Source organism: Tiliqua scincoides, chromosome 7, assembly GCF_035046505.1.
Source record: "Tiliqua scincoides isolate rTilSci1 chromosome 7, rTilSci1.hap2, whole genome shotgun sequence".
NCBI classification, from domain to species: Eukaryota; Metazoa; Chordata; class Lepidosauria; order Squamata; family Scincidae; genus Tiliqua; species Tiliqua scincoides.
In genome coordinates this window covers 7,824,945-7,847,284 of record NC_089827.1, presented here as the reverse complement: position 1 = coordinate 7,847,284, position 22,340 = coordinate 7,824,945, and the positions used below count along the sequence as shown (strand labels likewise).

General features: G+C 43.7%; 1 protein-coding gene across 2 annotated transcripts in view; it reads left to right on the top strand.

The window, feature by feature from the left end:
• PLXNB2 (plexin B2) overlaps window positions 1–22,340 on the top strand; it is a 364,491-nt gene that overhangs the window by 296,123 nt on the left and 46,028 nt on the right. For both annotated transcript variants that reach the window (XM_066633179.1, XM_066633180.1), the window contains 4 exons: window positions 3,889–4,037; window positions 6,099–6,207; window positions 17,450–17,592; window positions 22,047–22,217. In XM_066633179.1, coding sequence (XP_066489276.1) covers window positions 3,889–4,037; window positions 6,099–6,207; window positions 17,450–17,592; window positions 22,047–22,217 — 572 coding nt within the window. The remainder of the gene's footprint in view (window positions 1–3,888; window positions 4,038–6,098; window positions 6,208–17,449; window positions 17,593–22,046; window positions 22,218–22,340) is intronic.

Here is a 22,340-nt window from a genome sequence, read left to right as displayed (position 1 = left end):
GCACTGGATCTGAAAATATTGCATGCTGAGAAAAGGTCTTGCTCAAGTAAACTAGCAAGGTGGTTATGAGGTTTTGCAGCGCTGTCCCAAAATGTCTGCCTTGGTTCTTGAGAGATGCCCCTGACATTTTTATTTTTATTTCTTCGAATTGCAGAGTGCATGGTGTATCAACAGTTGTTTTTGACACTTCCTGAACATCATAATCAGTCTCTGGTGTGACTTTAAGAGCATAAGTTGAATAAATGCAAGTCCAAGTCCACTCAGACCAATAGATCAAGTTGCTCAGTCCTTTAGAAGTAAAAATGGACAGGACTCGAACAGGAAGGAATACTTGCTTGCAGAGGTGTCACTAGGGCTTACATCACACAAGAGCTCATGGTGTCACCGCCATGATATACCTCCTCCTGTACCAGACCGTACAGAATAAATTACGGTGTCATACATACAACCTAAATGTTGTGGCATCACTAGGGTTGGTGTCACCTCCATTAATTTGTTTATTTTTAATATATAACAGTACAGGTCACCCAACAAATCAGTAACCAACAAAAACCCAGTGGCCAACTTGAGGTCATGCACACAACTGAATAAGAGTTCTAATATTAACTCTTATATGTGGAAATGAGTGCTGACTCATTCTAACACCTGATTGGTTACCTCCCTGCTGGGTCATGAGGACACCTCTTTGGCTCTCCGAACAATCAGTTTCATTGGTCAGTTTTGAGTCTTAAAAACCCACCTTTTGTTACATAAGGCGGTTGTGTTTTTCTTTTCTGGTTATTTGGCCATATCTTTTGGTAGAATGCAGATATTTAAACCTGATTTGTTTCATTGCTTTCTGCATGAAATTCCACATTGAATGATATATAACATGGTGGTATTGTTTTAAAAAAAAAAAAGATTTCACAATTTTGGCTTGTGGTGGTGTCACATACCCCATGAGTATGCCACCTGGTGGCAGTCTGCACCCCCTACACGCCGTAGCGATGCCATTGTTTGCCTGCAGCATACCATAGCAATGTCTTTGCCTGCTGGAGTGAAGGAGAAGGGACATTCAACTGAAGAAAAGATCTCAGCACTTTTGTTGTTAAAGGGGAATGTACTGGGTTCCTTAAATGACCACCATCAAGTTATAAACCAAACAAAGTGTTAGGTAGAATTGTTGTACTGTATCTAATAGTCATAACCTGATGAGCAGCTGTGATGTAAAACTGTAATAGAATACTATTTCAGTTAGGATTTGAAGCGTTGCAGCTTATTATTGATTTTATGCTCTTTGGGGAAGCATTTTACATGAGATTTTATGGTAGAAATTTGTTAGCTCTTAGTGTTGTGTTTTTAATAAGGCAATTAGCATATCTGAGGGATAGACCGATAATGCCAGGGGCCATATAACGGCTAAACAAAGCTCTGTTCTGAAGTTACATTTCAAAGTTCCAGCGTTTCCTCTCCATTTACACACATGCACCCACACACCCCAGGAGAGGGCAGTTTTGTACATCTGGGATACTATGTTCCTCAGAACCATGTGCCTGAGGGTTGAAGCACAGGGTCTTGGTGATGTACAAATGCCTCTGAAGTATGTTGTGGCTTAGAACAGGAGGGATACTAGTCAGATCAGAAGCAGCTCACGGATTAGTTTGGCCTGGGCAGCTCTGCTTCCCGCCAGCCAGATGTTGTCAGTTGGTCAATCTGAGCTACAGATGTTCTGTTTCCCTCCTAGCCACGCAGTGTCCATCTCTTGCCATACTCCTTAATACCATCACAGTCTCCTGTAACAGTTAAATTAGCAAGTTAAAATCTTTCCAAATCTGCTGTGGTAGAAAAAGTCACAAAAGTCCTTTGATGCACTCCTTAGAACATCAGATAATTCTCATAGAAGAAATGTATTTCTTTCTTCAGTTCTTTATGCACAAAGTCAATAATTCAAGCTACAACCCACTGAATAATTCCCTCCCCCTAAATTTTTAGTATGATACTTTATGCCCAATGGCATACTCTGCAATATAAAATACCTTTAGTACTGCATAGAGTAGAAGTAATAATATTTTATTAATTCTTAAGTACCTAAAAAACAAGGCGCTGTATATGCTTAAAAGGAAGACTGGCAATTCCCTGCCTGCAAGCTAAATAATTCTAAATACGTAGATAAACACAGAAAGGACAAGAAGTGGGGCATAGAAAGACAATGAAAAAGGAGAGCCCATGGGAATTGTACTAACACTGCAGCAAATGAGAGAAGATCTTGGAGAAAAAATATGTTTTAACCCACTACCTCAAGAGTGGAAGAGTGTGCACCCTGTAGATGTCTGGGGGCAGTGAATTTCAAAGATCTGGTGCTGCTGAGAAAATCAGACAAAAGCACAGAAACAGCATCTTTGGTCTTGTCAAGGGACTGATATTTGAAGGATATAAAATAGCATTGCTCCCAGGAAGTTGCCAAGTGCTACAAGACAAAGCCGTATGAAGTATAAAATGCTTGTCCCAGAATTTTTTTTTATTTTTTATGAAAGCATTTCCCCAAGAGATTAAAAACAGATCTTTTTGGGTGCAAAATGACTCCTGTCCTTTCCCCTTCAAGGTTCAAAATGTTTCTCTTGATTCTGAAGTCTTGTGCTGCTTGTCTTGAGCGGTGTGAAGTCTCTCCATGGAAGATGTAATATACGTGTGTGTGTGTTCTGGAGTTGAGGGTATGAGAACAATGAAAGACTTGCCCTGGGTTCTGGAGGTTTCTGGGGGCAAAGTGGATTAATCTCTTGCTCCCCACTGAGGGATTGAGGGGAAGGGGACAGTTCACGTGCAGCTGTTGCAGCTGTTCTCCCTCACAGGCTCAGTCTGCCTGAGAACAGTGGCAATTCTCTCCTATCCACCCACTGGAATAGTCTGAGACCGATTCCTACCCAGCTCTGTGTTGGCAAGTTTTTGTTCCTCAGTTGATTGGTGTGAGGGCTTTGTCACCCAGAGTGTTCTAAGGATATGGTGTTATTAGCCAGGTCAGTGACAAATGGCAGATAATGCTGGACAGGGAGTAGGAATAAAGTTTTGGCGTACACCTTGAGGTAAGCAAGAATCAAAAGAGGAAATAGGACTGGTCTCAAGAGGCTGTCTGGCTCAGGAATGCTGAGTGGTGACCCTTCAGGTGTGGGTTGCAAGTCTACTTCAAAAGTCTGTCTGATTTGCCGGAATTGGTGCTGTTGAGCTTATACATTCTCTCTCTCTCTCTCTCTCTCTCTCTCTCTCTCATATATTCTCACACACCTTTGGGGGTTGGCATGGAAAATCTGGACTTGACAGCAGGTAACCAACAACTTTGAGGCAGGCTGGCAATGCCCAAAGGGAGAATAGATGGTGGTTTGCTGTCCCACCCAGGTTAGATGCCCTCAGGTGTTTTTGGAGATTGTTGATCAGCATTGATTTGATCATGTGCTACTGGGGAGTATGTATCAATGACTGGATTACACAGAAGCAGACTAAGATTGTAGTCCTCTGTGTGCTTCCTAGGAGCAAGTCCCATTAAACTTAATGAAGGTTGCTGCTGTGTAGACATGAACAGGATTGCACTGTAAATTAAGATTTCCCGAAGGCTAACTGCGTTAGCTAAGAGTGTGGTGTCCCATTTTGAAAATGTCACACTCCTAGATTGCCCACACTCCCTCATGCCCACCCTTTCTTCCATTTCTTTATGTTAACTTGCCATAATCTTAGAGCCTGTATATTCCCTTCTCCCTTCATAACTAGGAAGAACAACAGTTTTGAGGCATTTCAGAGTGTTTCAAGGTTCCGTTTACTCCAAACAACTTTTTGTCACCCCTTCCAGTCTGATAACCTACTGTTTAAACTTCCAGTTGATAACAGTTAAATTGCCATTGTGTTTCTCTATATGCTCAGATTGAACCGAAAAACGGACCTTTAAGTGGTGGAATTTTGTTGACCATAATGGGATCTAACTTGGGCATAACAGCTGAAGATGTCGGAAGTATAACAGTAGCAGGAACCAGCTGTGCCTTTCAGGAAGAATCCTACTCAGTTTCTACCAAGTAAGTCATTATCAGCTGTTCTGAATGCCAGAGAATTGTAAAAGTTTTCAATCTAAGTGCCAATGTCTATTGAAATGTGTAAGAAACTGACAAAAATGGCAGTTAAAGTGATTTTAAATGTATATAACTTTTGGAGTGTTTATGTATGCTAAACGTTTGTAACTATCTTAATATGTCTTTAGTTGTAAATAGAGAGAAAACTTCATGGTCATTCTTATTTTGCTTTAGTTTTATAACTGTAATTAAAGAAGAGACACGGAATAACCCCCACCTTTCTTTATTATCTTATAACTCCAATTCCAGTCATCTTGTTGCTTATTCATATTCAATTATTCACCAATTTAGGTTAAATGGGATGCATTAGTGATAGTTATTTCCAGCAAGTGTATTTTGTTAAGGCTCAAATTTTAACATGGCATCATTTCAGGAAATACTAAACATTTACAACCACTTCCCACCCTGCATGCTTTCACACATACCACCACCACCATCATGCAACTCTTGTATTCAATCTTGAACTCAAGATAATGTCCTTATGTTGATTTCTTGAGGATGTGTGTTACCATGACTTCTGTAGTCCTGCAGTACTTAATCAGTTTTTTGGTTTGCGTTTACATACACACAAACACACACAAGATCTTATGCCTAAAGCATTTCTTCAGTTAACAGAAGGCACTCGTGAATGTTTGGGGGGGGGGATTTTCCTTGACCCTGCATTCCTCTACAGTTCCCTACACTTCCCAGAAATCTTCTAAGAATAGGGGGGTATGCTTTGAAACCTATAGCAGGATGGCAGGGGATTGCCAAAAATCACCTCTTCCTCATACATGAACTAAAGTGTGGGCTACAACCCACTTTTTCATTCAAGTACATATAAACACTGAAGGTGGTAAGCACAGACTTCCACACTCCGTTTCCCTCATGTAGGAAGCAATGTATCTATTAAGATTTTAAAAATGCATGTACGCTGGTATCTTTGAAATCATTTTTACCCCTCTTTAAATTTAACCTAGAGGTGAATCAGTTTTCTCTAAGTTAAACCAAATATGATTAATTGACTAACACAACGATTTTCAACCAGTGTGCCATGGCACATAGGTGTGCCATGAATGGTCTTGCGGGTGTGTCTCAGGAGTTTGGAGGAGGGTCATTTATTAGTAGGGCCATTGGGGGATGTGAGTCCCCTACTGGCAGCACAGTGTGCCTTGTCAATTGTCAAAAAACTGATGCTGTGGCTTGACAGTTTTAGCACTTTGTGCGCCATGAGAAGAGAGAGGTTGAAAATCACTGGAGTAACAGCTCAGTTCTATGCTTTTCCCTTCCATAGATGCAGCTGCTCTAAAACAGGCTGCACTGCATGCTATGGTTGGAGGGGAGTCAATCAGGAGGCTTGGGAGGGAAAGAGGAGAATTTCCCTTACTCCTTTGTACTCCTTTTGATCACCTTGAGTCTCTTCAAGTGGTAAGATTCTGAACTTACCAGCAGCGGCGGGGCTCTTCTTTGTCATTACTGCGCACTCTTTAGCTGACTCAGGTCCAAGGAGACAAAGGGGGACGTGTCAGCTGACTCCCGTGGGGATTGCATTTGGCACAAGTTGACCACCCTGGCTACCACTCCCCACTTCTGCCACTCCTCCAGTTCTCTCTCCCATTCTACCCTAAACCTCCCATCCTGTTCCACCCATCCTGCCAACTTACCAGTATCAGCATGGCTCCTCTTCATTGCTATTGAGCACGGGGTCCACCCTTCCGTATGCAGTGGCGGCCCAGAAATATATGGCTCCACATGCTTCCAGAAGGTGTTTTGCAACACTGTAATGCTAGAATTCGAGCCGTATGATTGCTTCAGTTTGCTGACGGCTCTAGAAATTAGAACTCTCTTGGTTTACCTGTGGTTAATGTTATTAAAATTCACTCCACATCCAACCCCACATGGTGAGAACACAGTGCAACTCTAGTTGTTAAGTCTTTGAGAACTGAACTTGTAAACTTGCTCTCTGTTCAAATGATGATAGAGATACATTTTAGTTTTTACATGCAACGTTGCCTTGTTTCTAACCAGGATTGTATGCGAGGTTGGAAGTGTGTCAGAACCAACAGAAGGTGTCATTGAAGTATTTATCAAGGACAAGCAAGGCATCTCAACAGATGAAGTTCAGTTTACATATCAGGTGAGCACGACTTTGCCAAGAAGTTCTTAAAAAGTAAAATGCTGCATTCTAACAGGTTTTCCATTGGGAGCAATGAAAACGTGTGCGCTTCATAAGCAGTGTTTTTGCCTTTATTTCTTCAAGTCTGTTGGGAACTTTTGTTCAGGTTTCCTACATTAGGGAACCCTCAAGATCGTTTCTGAACAGATTTTATAAGCCCTCTAAATATAATAGTGCTGTCTACCATTCAAAAATATGCTTAGGAAGAAAACACTGTTGTAATTTTACATCCAGTAGTCACAGCAGCAGTGCTGAAGAAGAGGGAGTTCAGAAATAAAGCATTTTGCTTTCAAAAGGGTCATGCTTTAGAGAAAAAAGCCCCTCCTTAACCAGTAATTAATGGCAAAAATGAGTGCATAGCTGCAGAAGAATATCTAATGGCTCTAGTGATCTTAATTTCAGTGTTTTCAGTAGATTGTTTAATTCAGATGCACAGCTAGTCTGTGGCACAGTCAGCATGAGATGCAGTCACCTTAGACATACAATTAATCAAATGTCACCCTGCCAAATCACCCTGCCAAAGGATAGGCCTTAATTTTGTCCTAATTGCTGTACCACAGATGTGATCCTTAAAGTTGCAGGAGGCTTAGTAAGAAGTAGCTTATACGGATATTCTATTTTGAAGAATTTAGCTGTCACTTTTGTGGTTGAAGCAAAACTAGTGAAATGTGTCATGTTCTCGGGAGTTAAAGTTATTTTACTCTCTGGAGCATTTTTTCCCCTGCTTGTTCAGTATCAACTTTCATGCTGAGTAAAAGCACAGAGGAAGTGGATGTGGTGAAGTCACAAGTCAGATCAAGACAGATAAATATAGACCACTAGACCAGGATTAGAAAATAAGGAACATGTTGAAGCTGGGCTATCTGTCCACCGCAAGGGTTGGCCGCCTACAGCCCATGAGCTTTTCCTGTGAAATTCTAGCTCTCATTAGCATCAAACAAATCTCTTTCTTGTCTGACTTCATGACTTCAGGGTGAAGAGAGTGTAGAGAGAGGAACTTCTAATAAAACCATATCAGAAATCTGTGGTGCTTTGTATCCCATCCTTCCTCCCTGCAAGTGGCTCAGGGGTGATGTACTTGTGGGTTTTTCATGGTCAAACCTTGTGAAGTAGATGAAGGTAAGAAGGAATGGCTTGTCCAAGGTCAGTGAAGGAGTTCCATGGCTCAGTGGAGGTTTGATACAAGTAGAAAATAAGCAGGCTTGATCAAGATACAGGTTGCCCCTTTTATCCATGAGGATCCGGTCCAGGATCTCCCCCCGCTGCTACCAGATACACAGATTCCCCATAGATATGTGAATCCGCAGCAACTTCCAGTTTGACAAGTGAACCAGAAGTGACTTCCCCCCCCCCAACTATCTCTGGCATCCATGGTGAGTCAAATCCGTGGATGCCATATCCAGGGGTACACTGTGGTTATGATGGGCATACCCTTTGTTTGTGCGTATGTTATGGTATTTATACTGTAGTTAATCAAATGTATGATATTTTGGGGTCCAGCAGGCATTGTTCATAGTCGTGGTGCAAGTATTTAGGACCTTAGGATACAAGACCATGTGCTCATCAGCATCCCTTCAAAGAGAGTTATCCTTTTTGCCTCTGCTCCAGAGCAGCACTGTGGAGATCTCCATCCACGCATTGCAGCTGCTGCTTTTTCTCTTTCCACCAACCAGTAAGCTTCCCTGTAGCTTATCAGGAGATGGGAGGCCGCAGCTGCAGTGGTGGAATATGAACCCCCGGAATAGGAAGGCACCTGGAATGTGAACATAGATAACTACTGAAGGAGGAAGGACTGCTGTAGCTCCATTTCCTGCTCTGCCTCCATTGCCCAGTAAACACCTACCCAGCAATGGAAGGGGAAGTGGGTACTGGAGCCCCAGTGGTGGCTCTTCCATTGGCAGGGCTCCCTCTTCAAACTGCAAATGTCCTGCCCCTGAGGCTGCATTGGCAGTGGGATAGTCAGAATTTTTGAGTGGAGTCTTTCTGAAGGAAGGACCATTGTGCAGCTGTTGATTTATTTACCCTGTGACCCTGCACATGCCCAATCTCATCTGATCTCTGAAGCTAAGCAGGGTCAGGCCTGGTTAGTACTTGGATGGGAGACCGCCTGGGAATACCAGGTGCTGTAGGCTTATACCACAGTCTTTCGAGACTGAAGGTTGCCAACCATTTTTTGATTTATTTGTTTCTATCCTGTTGTCCAATAAGCTATTGGAGGAGGGGAAAATGGCAGCTGAAATAGATGCTAACAGTGGTATGAAGGATGGATCTTCATCTGCTGATGATGAACTGGGTAGTAGATGGGGGAGAGCTCTTCCTTCATGCTGCAGTGGATATGCGGGCTTTAGGGATCAACCAGGTGTTCCCTCAGTGCTCCACCTGGCTGTACTCTGACACCCACTGTGCCAGTTGAACCACTCCAGCTCCATCTCAGTCTAGGGTAGTGGTTCCCAAACTGAACCGTGGCTTCTCGGTTCCGTGAGCCATTCAAACTAGCGGGGGAGCTGCGGAATCTTCACAAAACACCTGCTGCCTTATACAATGCATAGGATTGCAGCCCTAATGGGGAGCCATGGCCAATGACCCAGTAGGTCAAGGGAGCCACTGGTCAAAAAGGTTTGGGAACCACTGGTCTAGCACAGGGGTGGGCAAACCTCAGCCCAGGGGCCATTTGAAGTCCTTGGGGTCCCCCAATCCGGCCCACAGGAAGCTGCCAATCTCCAGTGAATCTCTGACCCCTAGGAGTGTTGGAGCCTACACTGGCCCGTGACTGCCAGTTGCAATCTGTGGGCTGTGTTGGAGCAAGGCCTTTTATAGTCTTCATGTGTTTTCTGCTTTTTTCTGGGCATTATTTTGACTCCTCCCCCCCCCATTGCCTCTGAACAACTTATGTCTCCATGTGTTTCTGCCTTGGTCTGTATGTTTTCACTGTGCAAGAGGTGTGTAGTTAACAGTCCACAGTTCTCATGTGGTTCTACATGCCTGTATTACAGTTCTCATGTGTATTGTAAATAAACTCTGTAAAATTCATTTATTCATATAAGTTCTGTCTCCAATATATTCATGTAAATTTATGTAAATGCATTCCCATTTTAAAGGTAAACAAATTCTTTTTTCCCAGCCCCTTGACACAGTGTCAGAGAGATGATGTGGCCCTCCTACCAGAATGTTTGCCCACCCCTGGTCTAGGGCCTTTCAGAGTCCAAAATGGAACTGAAGAATCTTTCTGGGGCCCCTCAGGTCCAACACTCAAATTTTTTCCTGAATTCAGTACCATCAGTGCATGCTAGGAACATTTGCAAGGATGTTGTCGTTTAAAGGATTTTGATCTGAACAGTGTAGTTGCATTTTAGCTGGAAAAGTTTTCTAGGAAGATGCAGTGTAAGAAGAAAAGAAAGTATTGGGCTGTTAATTTAATGAGAAGCCACAGTGATCCACCAAGCTGTGGATGATTTCCTTGCCTCCCTCTAACTCTTCACACCAATTTTGGCTAATTATCTTCCCCCTCCGATAGAGGAAGAGAGGGATTGTGTTAGGTTTTTTTGGTTTGCTAAAAGGGAGATAAGTGTTGTTCACTTGCTTTTCTTTTCAATTCAGAGGAAATTTTGCAAATTGATATGAACCTCACACTTTGTTTCTGCGGACACATCAGCCCCCTGTTCCACATTTGTTTTGACCCATGGGGTTAGGATTTGAAGCATGACCCAACAGAGTAAACTGTCCCTGAAATGCCTACTGGTGTATTTGTTTGGTGGAAGGGAAAATGTTTTCCTCTGTCCTAGTCGCTTTTCTTCTGTCCAAGCCCAGCCCTGGACTTGACATTTGTGGTTATTCAGATCTTTGGGTGCCAAGCTTGTGGATTAGTAGGGCCACTGCGCATGTAGTAGTCATCACAACTGAAAGATACTAAGCTTAGCAATTTTTGTAGCAAATTCTGAATAAGGTATATTAGTCTCTTGGTCTGATATTCAGTGGGAGACAAGTTCAGCCTGATTTGCAAAAGAAAACTGTTCTACGTTCAGAGATCAGATTTGCACAGTCTGATTACCTCCTATAGTATCCTAGCTAATTTCCTACCTGTTATCAGACTAGAATGGGTGCAGCTGGTTCATTGTGAGAAAATGCATCCAAACAGGGAGAGATTTAGAATCTCCCACACAACCCTATTGTGCGCAGTTTCATTCTAAAAAGTGCCTTTCATTAAATTTATAGCACTAAAAAGGTTTACGGCTTGTTTTATTGGCCCATTAAAGAAAACATTAGGTGTGCTGAGGCAGCTTTGTCGAGTGCCAGATGATTATGCGAAAAAGAACAAGGAAATGCATGCAGCTTCTTATGTTACAAAAATGATGCTTCAGAATAATAAAATCTTGCACCTGATTCCTATAACATGTTTGGTTACTGTGCGTGGAGTTTCTAATATGGAGAGTTTTAAAAGATAGGAAAAGTAAGTCTTTTTTAAACTGTATTAGATTACCTTGGCACAGTCCAACCAAAGCGAAGCACTTTTAAATCCCACAGATTCTGCATATTTCCATTTCTTTCATTGGAATCAATGAGACTGTAAAGTGCTTAAACTTGGCTGAATGTGGTTATCTATTGATAATGCGTGTGACTGCAAATATTCCCTCCAACTAGGCAAGTCTATGTGTGTGTCTGTGAGCTGTGATGTAGTTCCCAGAATTCAAGTGTGCCTGGAGCGTATGCCTTCACTGCAAAGGTAGAGGGCACTCCATCCACATGTTTATCACATCACAGTCGGTTCTCTTCATACACAAATCCACTACCTGTGAATTTGTGAATCCACAAGGGACAGAATTTCCACCTGCCTTTCCCACAATGTGTTTCTCAGCTATCCACAATCTAAACATCCCTGAAGGTATCTACTGGCTTACTGAAGGCTGCAGAGTCATTCAAAATGGCACCCATGACTCCCTCAAGCCTCTGAAGTGGCTGGTGGAAGCGGAAGCCCTGCAAGTAAGGTACCTTCCCCCAACTCCTGCCCCCAATGCCATTGTTCCGGGGATCAATGGCTTGTTATATGCGCATTCGCTATCTGATGGAGGTTTCCAGGAACCTGACCCTAATGAATAGCAAGAACTGGCTGTATGTCCATGCAACCGTGTTCAGCTTTCTAGTTTTTATTTTTTTAATAAATATTTAATTTATTGAGAAACTGTACATGCAGTGAGTATGTGTATGGGTCGGTTTCCTCTGCTCTTTCAGTTGGAGCTACATTTCTCTTTTGGAGCTGCCCAGAAGGTTTTACAACAAAACAAAGGTAGCTTAGCGCTATGTCCTTATTATTCTACTGTTGGCACTACACTATTCTACACCCACTTTCCTTAAATGTTGACTTTATTGAGTCCTCTTTCCTGCTGTATGTTTAAAATTGCCAATAAATTTGATGCACAGTGCTTATTTTTCCTCCCACTCAGTGATTTCAGGAGTGTGTTTGTAGCGTTACCATTCATTTCAGTAGAACTTCTGAAGGAAGACCACTTGGAGCCTGGTGCCTCGAGAGTTTCCAGTGTGGCTGCTTTCTTGGTCAGAGCTCAGAGCGTAAAGAGAATGGCACCCACATACCACAGAAATGCATGTTTTTGAAGGTGCACACACAACCCACTATGCAGAGTGAGCATGTAGGAGTAAAATTCATCTGACTTACAATTAAAATTTTAAAAAGTGCCCCTTAGGCATTAATAGAATATTCCTCATTATCAAAGTGAAATGTTAATCACTGAAACTTGTACTGCTTTCCGTTGAGTTCCATCTTCAAGCAAGATTGCTAACTATATGATGTAGAGAAGGTTGCTTCCTGGGGCTTCTGCAGAGTTAGGGTTATAAGAATGAGGAAGGAACTACCACTTCCAATGTATGCTTCAAATTTTTGTAAATTAAGCATCGTCCAAGTTATTCCTACAATGCCTAAATATAAAAACAATTGCCAAACTCTGCTGACCAACAAGGCACATGATCATGTGCAACCACAGCATAATCTGTAAACTAGTGTGACCTACTTGAATTGCCATTAAGAACATAAGTAGAGCCCTGTTGGCTCAGGCCAAAGGTCCACCTAGTCCAGCTTCCTTCCAGACTAATTACACCCTAGATAAAGAACTATTTTCTTTGGTCTGTTGTAACTCTCCCAACCCTCAGTTTTAGTGGCTATTCTGTTGCCACTCTCTTGCCCCTGGCATTCAGAGATAGGCTACCTCTAAAACCCAGAGGTTGCATTCAGTCCTCATGGCATTCAGTACTTACATCATCTCTGTTCCTCTTCCATGAACCACCTTCTGATAGGCTACCCGTGCTCTGGTTCCAGCTTCTGTGCATCATTCAAGTTTGTTTATCATTCTTATAAGTACAGACAGTTCTGGTATCTGTGCGCCCGCTACCTTGGTTTATCTTCTTTACAGTTTCGCAAAGGACACCTGGAGTATTGTGTCCAGTTCTGGTCGCCGCATCTCAAAAAAGACATAGTAGAAATGGAAAAGGTGCAAAAGAGAGCGACTAAGATGATTACAGGGCTGGGGCACCTTCCTTACGAGGAAAGGCTACGGCGTTTGGGCCTCTTCAGCCTAGAAAAGAGACGCCTGAGGGGGGACATGATTGAGACATACAGAATTATGCAGGGGATGGACAGAGTGGATAGGGAGATGTTCTTTACACTCTCACATAACACCAGAACCAGGGGACATCCACTCAAATTGAGTGTTGGGAGAGTTAGAACAGACAAAAGAAAATATTTCTTTACTCAGCGTGTGGTTGGTCTATGGAACTCTTTGCCACAGGATGTGGTGATGGCGACTGGCCTGGACGCCTTTAAAAGGGGATTGGACAAGTTTCTGGAGGAAAAATCCATTACGGGGTACAAGCCATGATGTGTATGCGCAACCTCCTGATTTTAGAAATGGGTTATGTCAGAATGCCAGATGCACGGGAGGGCACCAGGATGCAGGTCTCTTGTTATCTGGTGTGCTCCCTGGGGCATTTGGTGGGCCGCTGTGAGATACAGGAAGCTGGACTAGATGGGCCTATGGCCTCATCCAGTGGGGCTGTTCTTATGTTCTTATGTAAAGCAATAATGTCTAACCAAGCACTATAAGCAAAAAGCTTTAAGTAAGACAAGCAGGCAGCCAGCCTGGAGGCTATAATGGAGACTGAGGGCCCAATCATAACCCCTTATGTCAGTGCTTTCCAGCACTGGCATAACGGTACCAATGGGACACGTGCTGTATCCTGCAGTTGGGTGTCACTCACAGAGGCCTCCTCAGAGTAAGGGAATGTTTGTTCCCTTACCTTGGAACTTCATTGCCCTTATGTCAGTGCTTACATCAGGGGTTAGGATTGCGCCCTAAGGATTGCACCCTAAGAGTGATCATTAACTTCCTGCTTACTGTTACTTCTTTTTCACGCTGGCAACTTATGGTTGCGTCCAGGAGGTTATCTGAGGCCCTTCAGCCACTGACTTCAATATCTGCAGAATTGGGTATCCGTTATGGGTCCTGGAATGAAGCTCTAAGGCCCTGCTGTACCTGATTCTGTAGAGCAGGGGGCTCTAAACTTTTCGGCCGAAGGGCTGCATCAAATATCTGGCATAGTGTCAATGGCCGGGGGAAAAATTAAATATAAAATTTAAATAAATACATTAGAGATGGAACTTAGATGAATGAATAAATGAATGGGTTCAAATGTCAAGGATTTCTCCAAGTATCAACACAGCCCAAGAAATAAAGCACACACTTAACTGGACTCCCATTCCCCCACCCCACAAGCACAACTCTGGTTGTGTTTGGTCAGCTGGGCCAGAGATTCTCAGGAGATCAGAGACTGGCTGCGGGCCAGATAGAGGCTCGCCACGGGCTGCATCTGGCCCCGGGGCCGGGGTTTGGAGACCCCTGCTGTAGAGAAACAATAGCCAGTTGCTCTTCACAGCATCTGATGAATATGTTGGAACTGCCGTTAGAAACCAAGGCTGGCCCAGCAAAACCTATTTTATGTGTTGTAAAATCAGGTCCAGGCCATTAAGTTTTGTCAGGAATCCATCTAGAACCATCGATTATAGGACCTTTTATTCTTGTAGCTCTTAACTAATGAACTCCACATGAGGATATGCCTGAACTGAAGTTTAACCGTGAAATTATTTGCTGTGGAAGAACACTTGCTCTGCTTAGTCTTGAAAGAAGAGAATGTGCTCTATCTTTTGGCAAGTAATCTTGGCAGTAAAACATAACAAGGTGTGTGTCGTATTCAAAACAAAAGCTAATGAATTGTGAACCTCAGGTTAGAAAATAGTTACTCAGTGCTCATTATGTGCTTCTCTCAGTTGTCTCTTATTTAAAAAGAAAGCAAAAGGAAAAAATAAGGATGAGATGTTAACAGATCTTGTGCTTTTTTTGTTTTTTGATGAATTGTAATAAGCCATGCAGAGAGATTCCATCTAAGCATGGTTTGTGGCACAAACTTCTGGTTATATAGTTCAGGGTTATCTAACACAAGGCCCACAGGTGCAGCCCCTGTAACAGGTGCAGCCCCTGTAAGCTCTTGATCTGGCCCCTGTGATACTTGGGCTCTCCCAGCGTCTTCCTTTCAGCCGTGCCACTTCTGCCGAGCTTCTTGGAGGCAGAGATGGAAGGAGGCCTAAGAAGGCAAGGAACGCTACAGGGGAAGGGGCAGAGCAAGAAGGGTGAGAGAGGGAGAATGCTGTCACGGTGCTGGGAGAGGCCAATTGTCATGTCATGCTGCCTTTTCAGCCATACCACTTCTACCGAGGTGTCACTTTGCAGACCACCTCGCTCCCTGGTGTTATCTGGTGTGCTCCCTGGGGCATTTGGTGGGCCGCTGTGAGATACAGGAAGCTGGACTAGATGGGCCTACGGCCTGATCCAGTGGGGCTGTTCTTATGTTCTTAACTACAATTCCCAGGAAGCCTTGCAGATCTCTTGTTATCTGGTGTGCTCCCTGGGGCATTTGGTGGGCCGCTGTGAGATACAGGAAGCTGGACTAGATGGGCCTATGGCCTGATCCAGTGGGGCTGTTCTTATGTTCTTAACTACAATTCCCAGGAAGCCTTGCAGGTCTCTTGTTGTCTGGTGTGCTCCCTGGGGCATTTGGTGGGCCGCTGTGAGATACAGGAAGCTGGACTAGATGGGCCTGTGGCCTGATCCAGTGGGGCTGTTCTTATGTTCTCTCAGCTGCTAAGCTGCAAAGTGAGGCTGTGTCAGAAGCAGCGCTACTGAAAGGACAGCCTGAGTGGTGATTGGCTCTCCCATATCTTGAAAATAGGATTGAGATTAGCACATTTTCTCTTCTGCCATTTGCAGCTAGTAGGTTTCTATGTGAGAACAAAGTGCCATCGTCTGCTTTATGGCATCACTTCCTGCTTAATGATGTCATTTCTGGCCCTTAGCGGGGGCCACAACTGCTATCTGCCAAACTACATGAAATGACTTTGTCACTCCTGGTCTACATACTTGGACATTCCTTTCCATCCACCTGTATTATTTCAATGACATTTTGGCATGAGCTGCTTGAATTCAGAATCACTGCAGGTGTAAGTTACAGTCTGAAGGCCTGTTAGATTAGCGATTCATGGTAAATTTGCATGGCAAACTCTTTAAGTTTTGACAGAATTCCTAGGCTACGTTTCTAGGTCAGACCTGCACATTTGGACACCTACTGAGTCAAATACAAACCCCCTCCCCAGCATGTACTACTGTGGCCTGCTAGATGATTGACAACTCCCATGAGTTTCGTGGGGCTTATTAAACCTGTGGTGAGCTGTATTGGGCTTTGTGGGTACAGTTGTACAGTCCCGTTCTTGGGTACACTCAAAACGATACGTCCATTCATGCATGTGTAGTTGCTTTCTGTGCAAATATGAAATGGAATGATTGCTTTATCCATGCCTCGTATTATTAAGAATATTTATATGTTCATTTCAACAAAGTTCTATGCTCGGGATCATTAGGAAAGGTATTGAGAACAAAACGGCTAATATTATAATGCCATTGTACAAATCGATGGTAAGGCCACACCTGGAGTATTGTGTCCAGTTCTGGTCGCCACATCTCAAAAAAGACATAGTGGAAATGGAAAAGGTGCAAAAGAGAGCGACTAAGATGATTACGGGGCTGGGGCACCTTCCTTATGAGGAAAGGCTACGGCATTTGGGCCTCTTCAGCCTAGAAAAGAGACGCCTGAGGGGGGACATGATTGAGACATACAAAATTATGCAGGGGATGGACAGAGTGGATAAAGAGATGCCCTTTACACTCTCACATGACACCAGAACCAGGGGACATCCACTAAAATTGAGTGTTGGGAGAGTTAGAACAGACAAAAGAAAATATTTCTTTACTCAGCGTGTGGTTGGTCTGTGGAACTCTTTGCCACAGGATGTGGTGATGGCGACTGGCCTGGACACCTTTAAAAGGGGATTGGACAAGTTTCTGGAGGAAAAATCCATTACGGGGTACAAGCCATGATGTGTATGCGCAACCTCCTGATTTTAGAAATAGGTTATGTCAGAATGCCAGATGCAAGGGAGGGCACCAGGATGCAGGTCTCTTGTTATCTGGTGTGCTCCCTGGGGCATTTGGTGGGCCACTGTGAGATACAGGAAGCTGGACCAGATGGGCCTATGGCCTGATCCAGTGAGGTTGTTCTTATGTTCTTATGTTCACAAGGCCTTGCTTTGTTGTTCTGTCATCAATATAGTTATAGCCAGGGGGGAGGGGGTTTGAAAGGAGGCAATGAAAGTAAAACTGGAATGAGTAAATCCAAAAGAGAGCCTTCAGAAAGAGAGCAGGCAACTAATCTATTATGCTGTAGCTATGGCCTTGAAATCAATAGCAGCTCACAGTAGCATAAACTTAGAAGACAAGTCTGCCTATAATTTTTGATTTCTTCTTCACTTTGCTTCCCCCCCCCCCCAGATTAGCAGTACAGTGTATCCCCGGTAACCATGGATCTAATATGCGCAGAGCTGTGGATGCTGTGAATACTGGGAGGAAAGCAACTTCCAGTTTGCTCATCAAACTGGAAGTGGCTGTGGATTTGCATATCCGTAGATTCACATATCCACAGGGATCCTGGAATGGATTAAAAAGGCAGACATTACTGTATTACCGTGACTAAATTGTGCTTTAGTTAGAGTAAAAACTGGATTGAACCCTATTTCTGACTGTCTTCTTCACAGGATCCTGAACCCGCAGGAATATATCCCCTCAAAGGTCCCCTAGCTGGTGGAACATTCCTCACTATCAGCGGTACAAACTTGGACACCGGCTCTATTCAAGATGTGAAGGTTGATCTTGGTAAAGATAAAGTACCCTGTAGAGTGTAAGTATAAGGCATACATTTGCAGCCGCTATATCCTGGCACTTTTCTCTGTGCAATGTATACCATTTTAACCTATGCTGGTAGAAAGTTGCAGTGGAACTCCATAATTGCCATTGTCTGAGTTCGCAATAGCCATGTGAATCTGTTGCGAAGTGTCACAAATTGTTAAGCAAACCTGAAAATGTTGAGCTTCCTATTAACCTCAGCTGGGTTGTCCTGGTCTCACCCTGTGTTCCTACCCGCTTGCTGTTACTCCACAGTCATCTCCAATCACTTTTGCTCTCTGCCTCTCGTGAGGCTGAGTTCACATATCCGTGGGTAATGGCTGATTAATTGGATGGGTGAAAACAACCACCACACCCCAGGCATCACTTTCACAAGTTCTTGTACACACTATATTCCATTGGAGACAGTTCACACATTCAGGACACAATCCTAACCCCTTAAGGTTAATGCCCTTAAGGGCCATGCAGCTCTGAAGTAAGGGAACAAACATTCCCCTACTTTGAGGAGGCCTCCGTGAGTGACACCCAACTGCAGGATGCAGCACACGTCCCATTGGCACCGCTATGCCAGTGGAAAGCACTGACATAAAGGGGTTAGGATTGCACCCTTCGTTAATTGCCAGACCCATCAGGATATTTCCCCAAGGAATTTAACTATGGTAAGTAGCTCTAGCCTGGCTGTAACTTCTTGAGCTACTTATTGTGTTAGTTGTCGACATCATGTTGTGAGCAAACCTGCCTTGCAGACCTCCGGGACAAGGACGTTCACAAAGTGATGGAAGCAATTCACAACTTAAATAGTCTTGTGTTGTGGTGTGATTCCCTCACTGCATAAAGATAAGTTTCCCCATGGCGAATATAACGTATGTGCTCAGGCTCTGGAATGCAAACTGCCCACATGAAATCTTTTGTATTTGTGGTAGTGAAAGGGAGTGTAGAAATGAAGCATGAATTCAAGCTTTAGTTGACTGGAATCCATGAAAACCTGCTGCCATTCTATGTAAACCAATCCATTTTTTCTTTTTGATTGTGAGCCCTTTTGAAACAGGAGTCATATTTTCTTTTGTGTTATGTCTGTTCACACTTTGTGAATTTTTGTTGAGAAGCAATACAGGTGTCATGTCTCATCCCATCCCTCCTCCAAGTATCCTTGGTTTCAGTTATCTGCGGAACAAAAATTCCCTCATCATGCAAATTACCTATTGTGTTTGCAGCCTTCCCGTCACTGTTCATGGGTCTTGCTGGCTCTTTGCTCACTCCAGAATGAACAGCAGGAAGCACTCAGCAGGGATGGGAACTCGAGTTAAGTGACTCGAGTCAGAGTCACAAAAACACTTGTTTTTCACTTACTTGTGTGGACTCGAGTCACGTGTACCAAAGATTCAGGCAAACGCTCAAGTCTGGGGTTACTGACTTGGAAAGTGCCATGGATTTGGACAACTCGAGTCGCCCAGACACTGCTGGGGAGTGCTGCTTGTGTACTCCGGTGTTGTGCTGCTTCCGTGTCGCCCGAAGACCTTGTGCAGTGATCCAGAAACCGGGCATTCAGATCTGCATGAGCAGTAGCAACCAGCAGCAGGGTATGTTACATTCAGTCAGGAGGCAGAGACGGGCTGGGTGTGGACAGAAATGATTAAATTTTTTTTGTTTGGGTTTAAAGGTATCAGGCTGCAGAAGTGAGTGGTTGCAGAAGTAACTAGCTGGGTGCTGCACGTGTCCAGAACTTGGGGAAGGGAGGTGTTTCTTCTTGTCCCCAGACTATCTATTAGATGGAGGATGTGTCCTGATTTTGTGTCACTGGGAGAGGGAAGGGGAAAGGAGGAGCTTCATGGATAGGAAGAAGAGATTTTGGCCATAGGTACAAGTGGGTTTTTGCAAGTAGGGTGCAATGAGACCCTGAGCTCTGAGTAGAGCTGTGAATGAGGAGCGAGTGAGTCATAAGCTAGCCTCCCAGCTGCCACGGGCAAGTGCAGAGTCCCGCCCACCCACAGCCACCACCTTCTGTCTCCTCATTCACTTCTTCATTTGCTCTGCTGCCCCGTCCCCTCCCGCCTTGGGAGGCACCCTCTCTCCTTCCCGTGTCCATGATGTGACACGGTGTGTGGTTTCGTTGCAGCTGGGGATCATGTGGAAGGAACCGATCGGTGCATTCTGTACTGCTGCCTTCACTTGAAGAGCAGCATGGTTTTCGTTTACTAATGGGATGGGCAGGGACATCAGGAGAGTGTTCAAAGAGAACTCCGACACACACACATCCCCGGCAGCAGCAGCACCATTTTTTTACAGGACTTTTAGTCTTTTAGAGTTCCCACGATGCTGGGTGACTCGGAAAGTCAACTTGAGTCAAGCCGCACTGGATTTGCTCATCTCTGGCACTCGGCATTCACAAGGAGCGAGGCAGAGGGCTGAAAAGAACATGACTCCTATCATAAAGTTCAAAGAGCCTATTTCCATATTCTTTTCAGCCCTCTGCCTCACTTTCTGTGAGTGCTGAGTGTTTTCTGGTTCCATTTTGGAGGCAAAGAGCCGGTGAGCCCAAGAACAGCAACAGAAAGACTGAAATCAAAAGCCGATAAATCACCTGCGCGTTAGGGGGGATTTTTGAACCATTTTTTAAATGGGTACCCTTTTATCCACAGTTTCTGTTTTCTCAGGGGAAGCAGGGAACGTATCGCTGCCGAAACAGGGGGATGCCTGTACTTCACTATTCATAATTAATACTGAACTAGATCGACCAGTGGTCTGACTCGGTGTAAAGCAGCTTCCCGCATTCCCCTTCCAATGTACCTATCTCGTTGCATTATCATTAAAGCTCCATCAGCGCATCGGGGAGCATATTTACAGTTATGGATGTGTCAATATCTGATGGCGAAGGCACGGTTCTTTGATTGCCAAGCACTAGACAACAAAACTGTGAAAGTGCTTTAAATTCAAGATCATCGTAAATGTTATAATCAAGAGACAGGGAAAATGGGTAATCATATAGGAGCGGAACAGAAAGAGCATTGTCTGCAAATGTCATGTTTTTCTGCTTTGCCTGATGTCTAGTATGTTTTGAGAAAGTATTGAACTTTTCTTGTGGGTGTTTTGGCTATTAAGTGCATCGCTGTATGAAATTGATCGAGATGGCTAGGAAGGAGCACAACAGAAAAAACCTAAACAAAATGTAAGGAAATATAGAATGCCTGTACTTTTTACTCCTATTCGGTATAAGAAGTCCATGCTCAGATGGGGGCCATCAGATGACAACTCGTGGCTGACGTTTTGGCATAAAATATCCAACCTTTCAGAAAGTGCTGTTGTTGAAAAGTAAACTTAGGAGAGTCCCCAGACAACTGAATTTGTGGGTAGCATGGAGTATAAGAAAGCAAGTACTTCAGTGAAAATTGACTTGTAGAAAGCAAAACACAATGGCCAGGTGAGAGGAAGGGAAGGTAAAATGAGCACTGGCCTTTTGCCTGGAATGGAGGTGTCATGTAGTGGATAAGAAGAAACTGAGCTGAGAATTGGAACTTCCTCAGTACAAATCTTTCTTCTGCCCTTAACTCACTGGATAGCCTTAGGCAAGCTGTTCCTTCTCCACTGCAGTTCCTTAGCTGCAGCAGGGGGATTATAGCACTTACTTTACAGAGTTGTAAAGGTAACATCAACGTGATACATGTGAAACTCTTTGTAAGCTGAAAGTCGTTACCAGTGATGTTCAACCTTTTTCATCTCACAGCACGCTGAGAAGGTGCTAGAATGGTCAAGGCACACCGCCGTTTTTTTGACAATTGACCAGGAGCATTGCGCTGCCTGTGGAAAGCTCACATGACCCTACTAATAAATGCCCCTACTAATAAATTGCCCAACTAATAAATTACCCTTCCCCAAATTCCTGCGGCACACCTTGCAGACCATTCATGACACACCCAGTGTGCTGTGGCACAGTGGGTGAAAATGTCTAGTCTGCACAAATGTTAAATATTATTGTTCTGCTTGATTAGTAGAAAAGTCTCTACTCCAGTCAGTCTTGAGTGCTCTGCTTCCAGGTCAATCAGCAGTGTACACAGCATTCTAAAGCATACACATAGGGTACACAGCATTCTAAAGTGGCTGCATAGTTGAACCACAAATCCAGAGCTAAGCTGTCATGCTCACACCACTAGAACCTTCACTGGTTCCTGGAACCTTCACTGGTTCCCCTACTAGATGGCAGGCAACTTGACTTCCCTGATACCACTGGTTATAGTATTAACTTTTTCTCTTCTGTGGCCCTATACAAAAGTAAACCCATTTAATTTCATTTTAACATTATTTTTAATCTAAATGTCATGTTAATCAAACAATACTGATGTCTGATGGGCCATTTGAATAAAAGAAGTGCTATGCTTGTGTTTCACACCATAAGGTGACAGTATCATCAGTGTTTATAACATGACTTTTTTTTTACCTTTTGTCTTAATTTAGTATTGCTTTTGGTAAAGAACTCGTTTGTGTTACTGGAGGTTATCCCAGGGCAGAACCTGTTTTGGTAACAGTACAACATGGAAACACTAAAAAAGAAATACAGAATGAAAAGTTTGTGTACAGTGAAAATCCTACAGTTAGCAAGATCACGCCCGAAGCCAGCATTCGAAGGTAACATATTTCTGTTGTAAACATGTGTTCAGCTTTAGTAAGCTAAAATAGCCTTAAAAAAAAAAATTTCACTATAATTATTAGGTAATCGACCTTGGTTCTAAGTAATCACAATAAAATGTG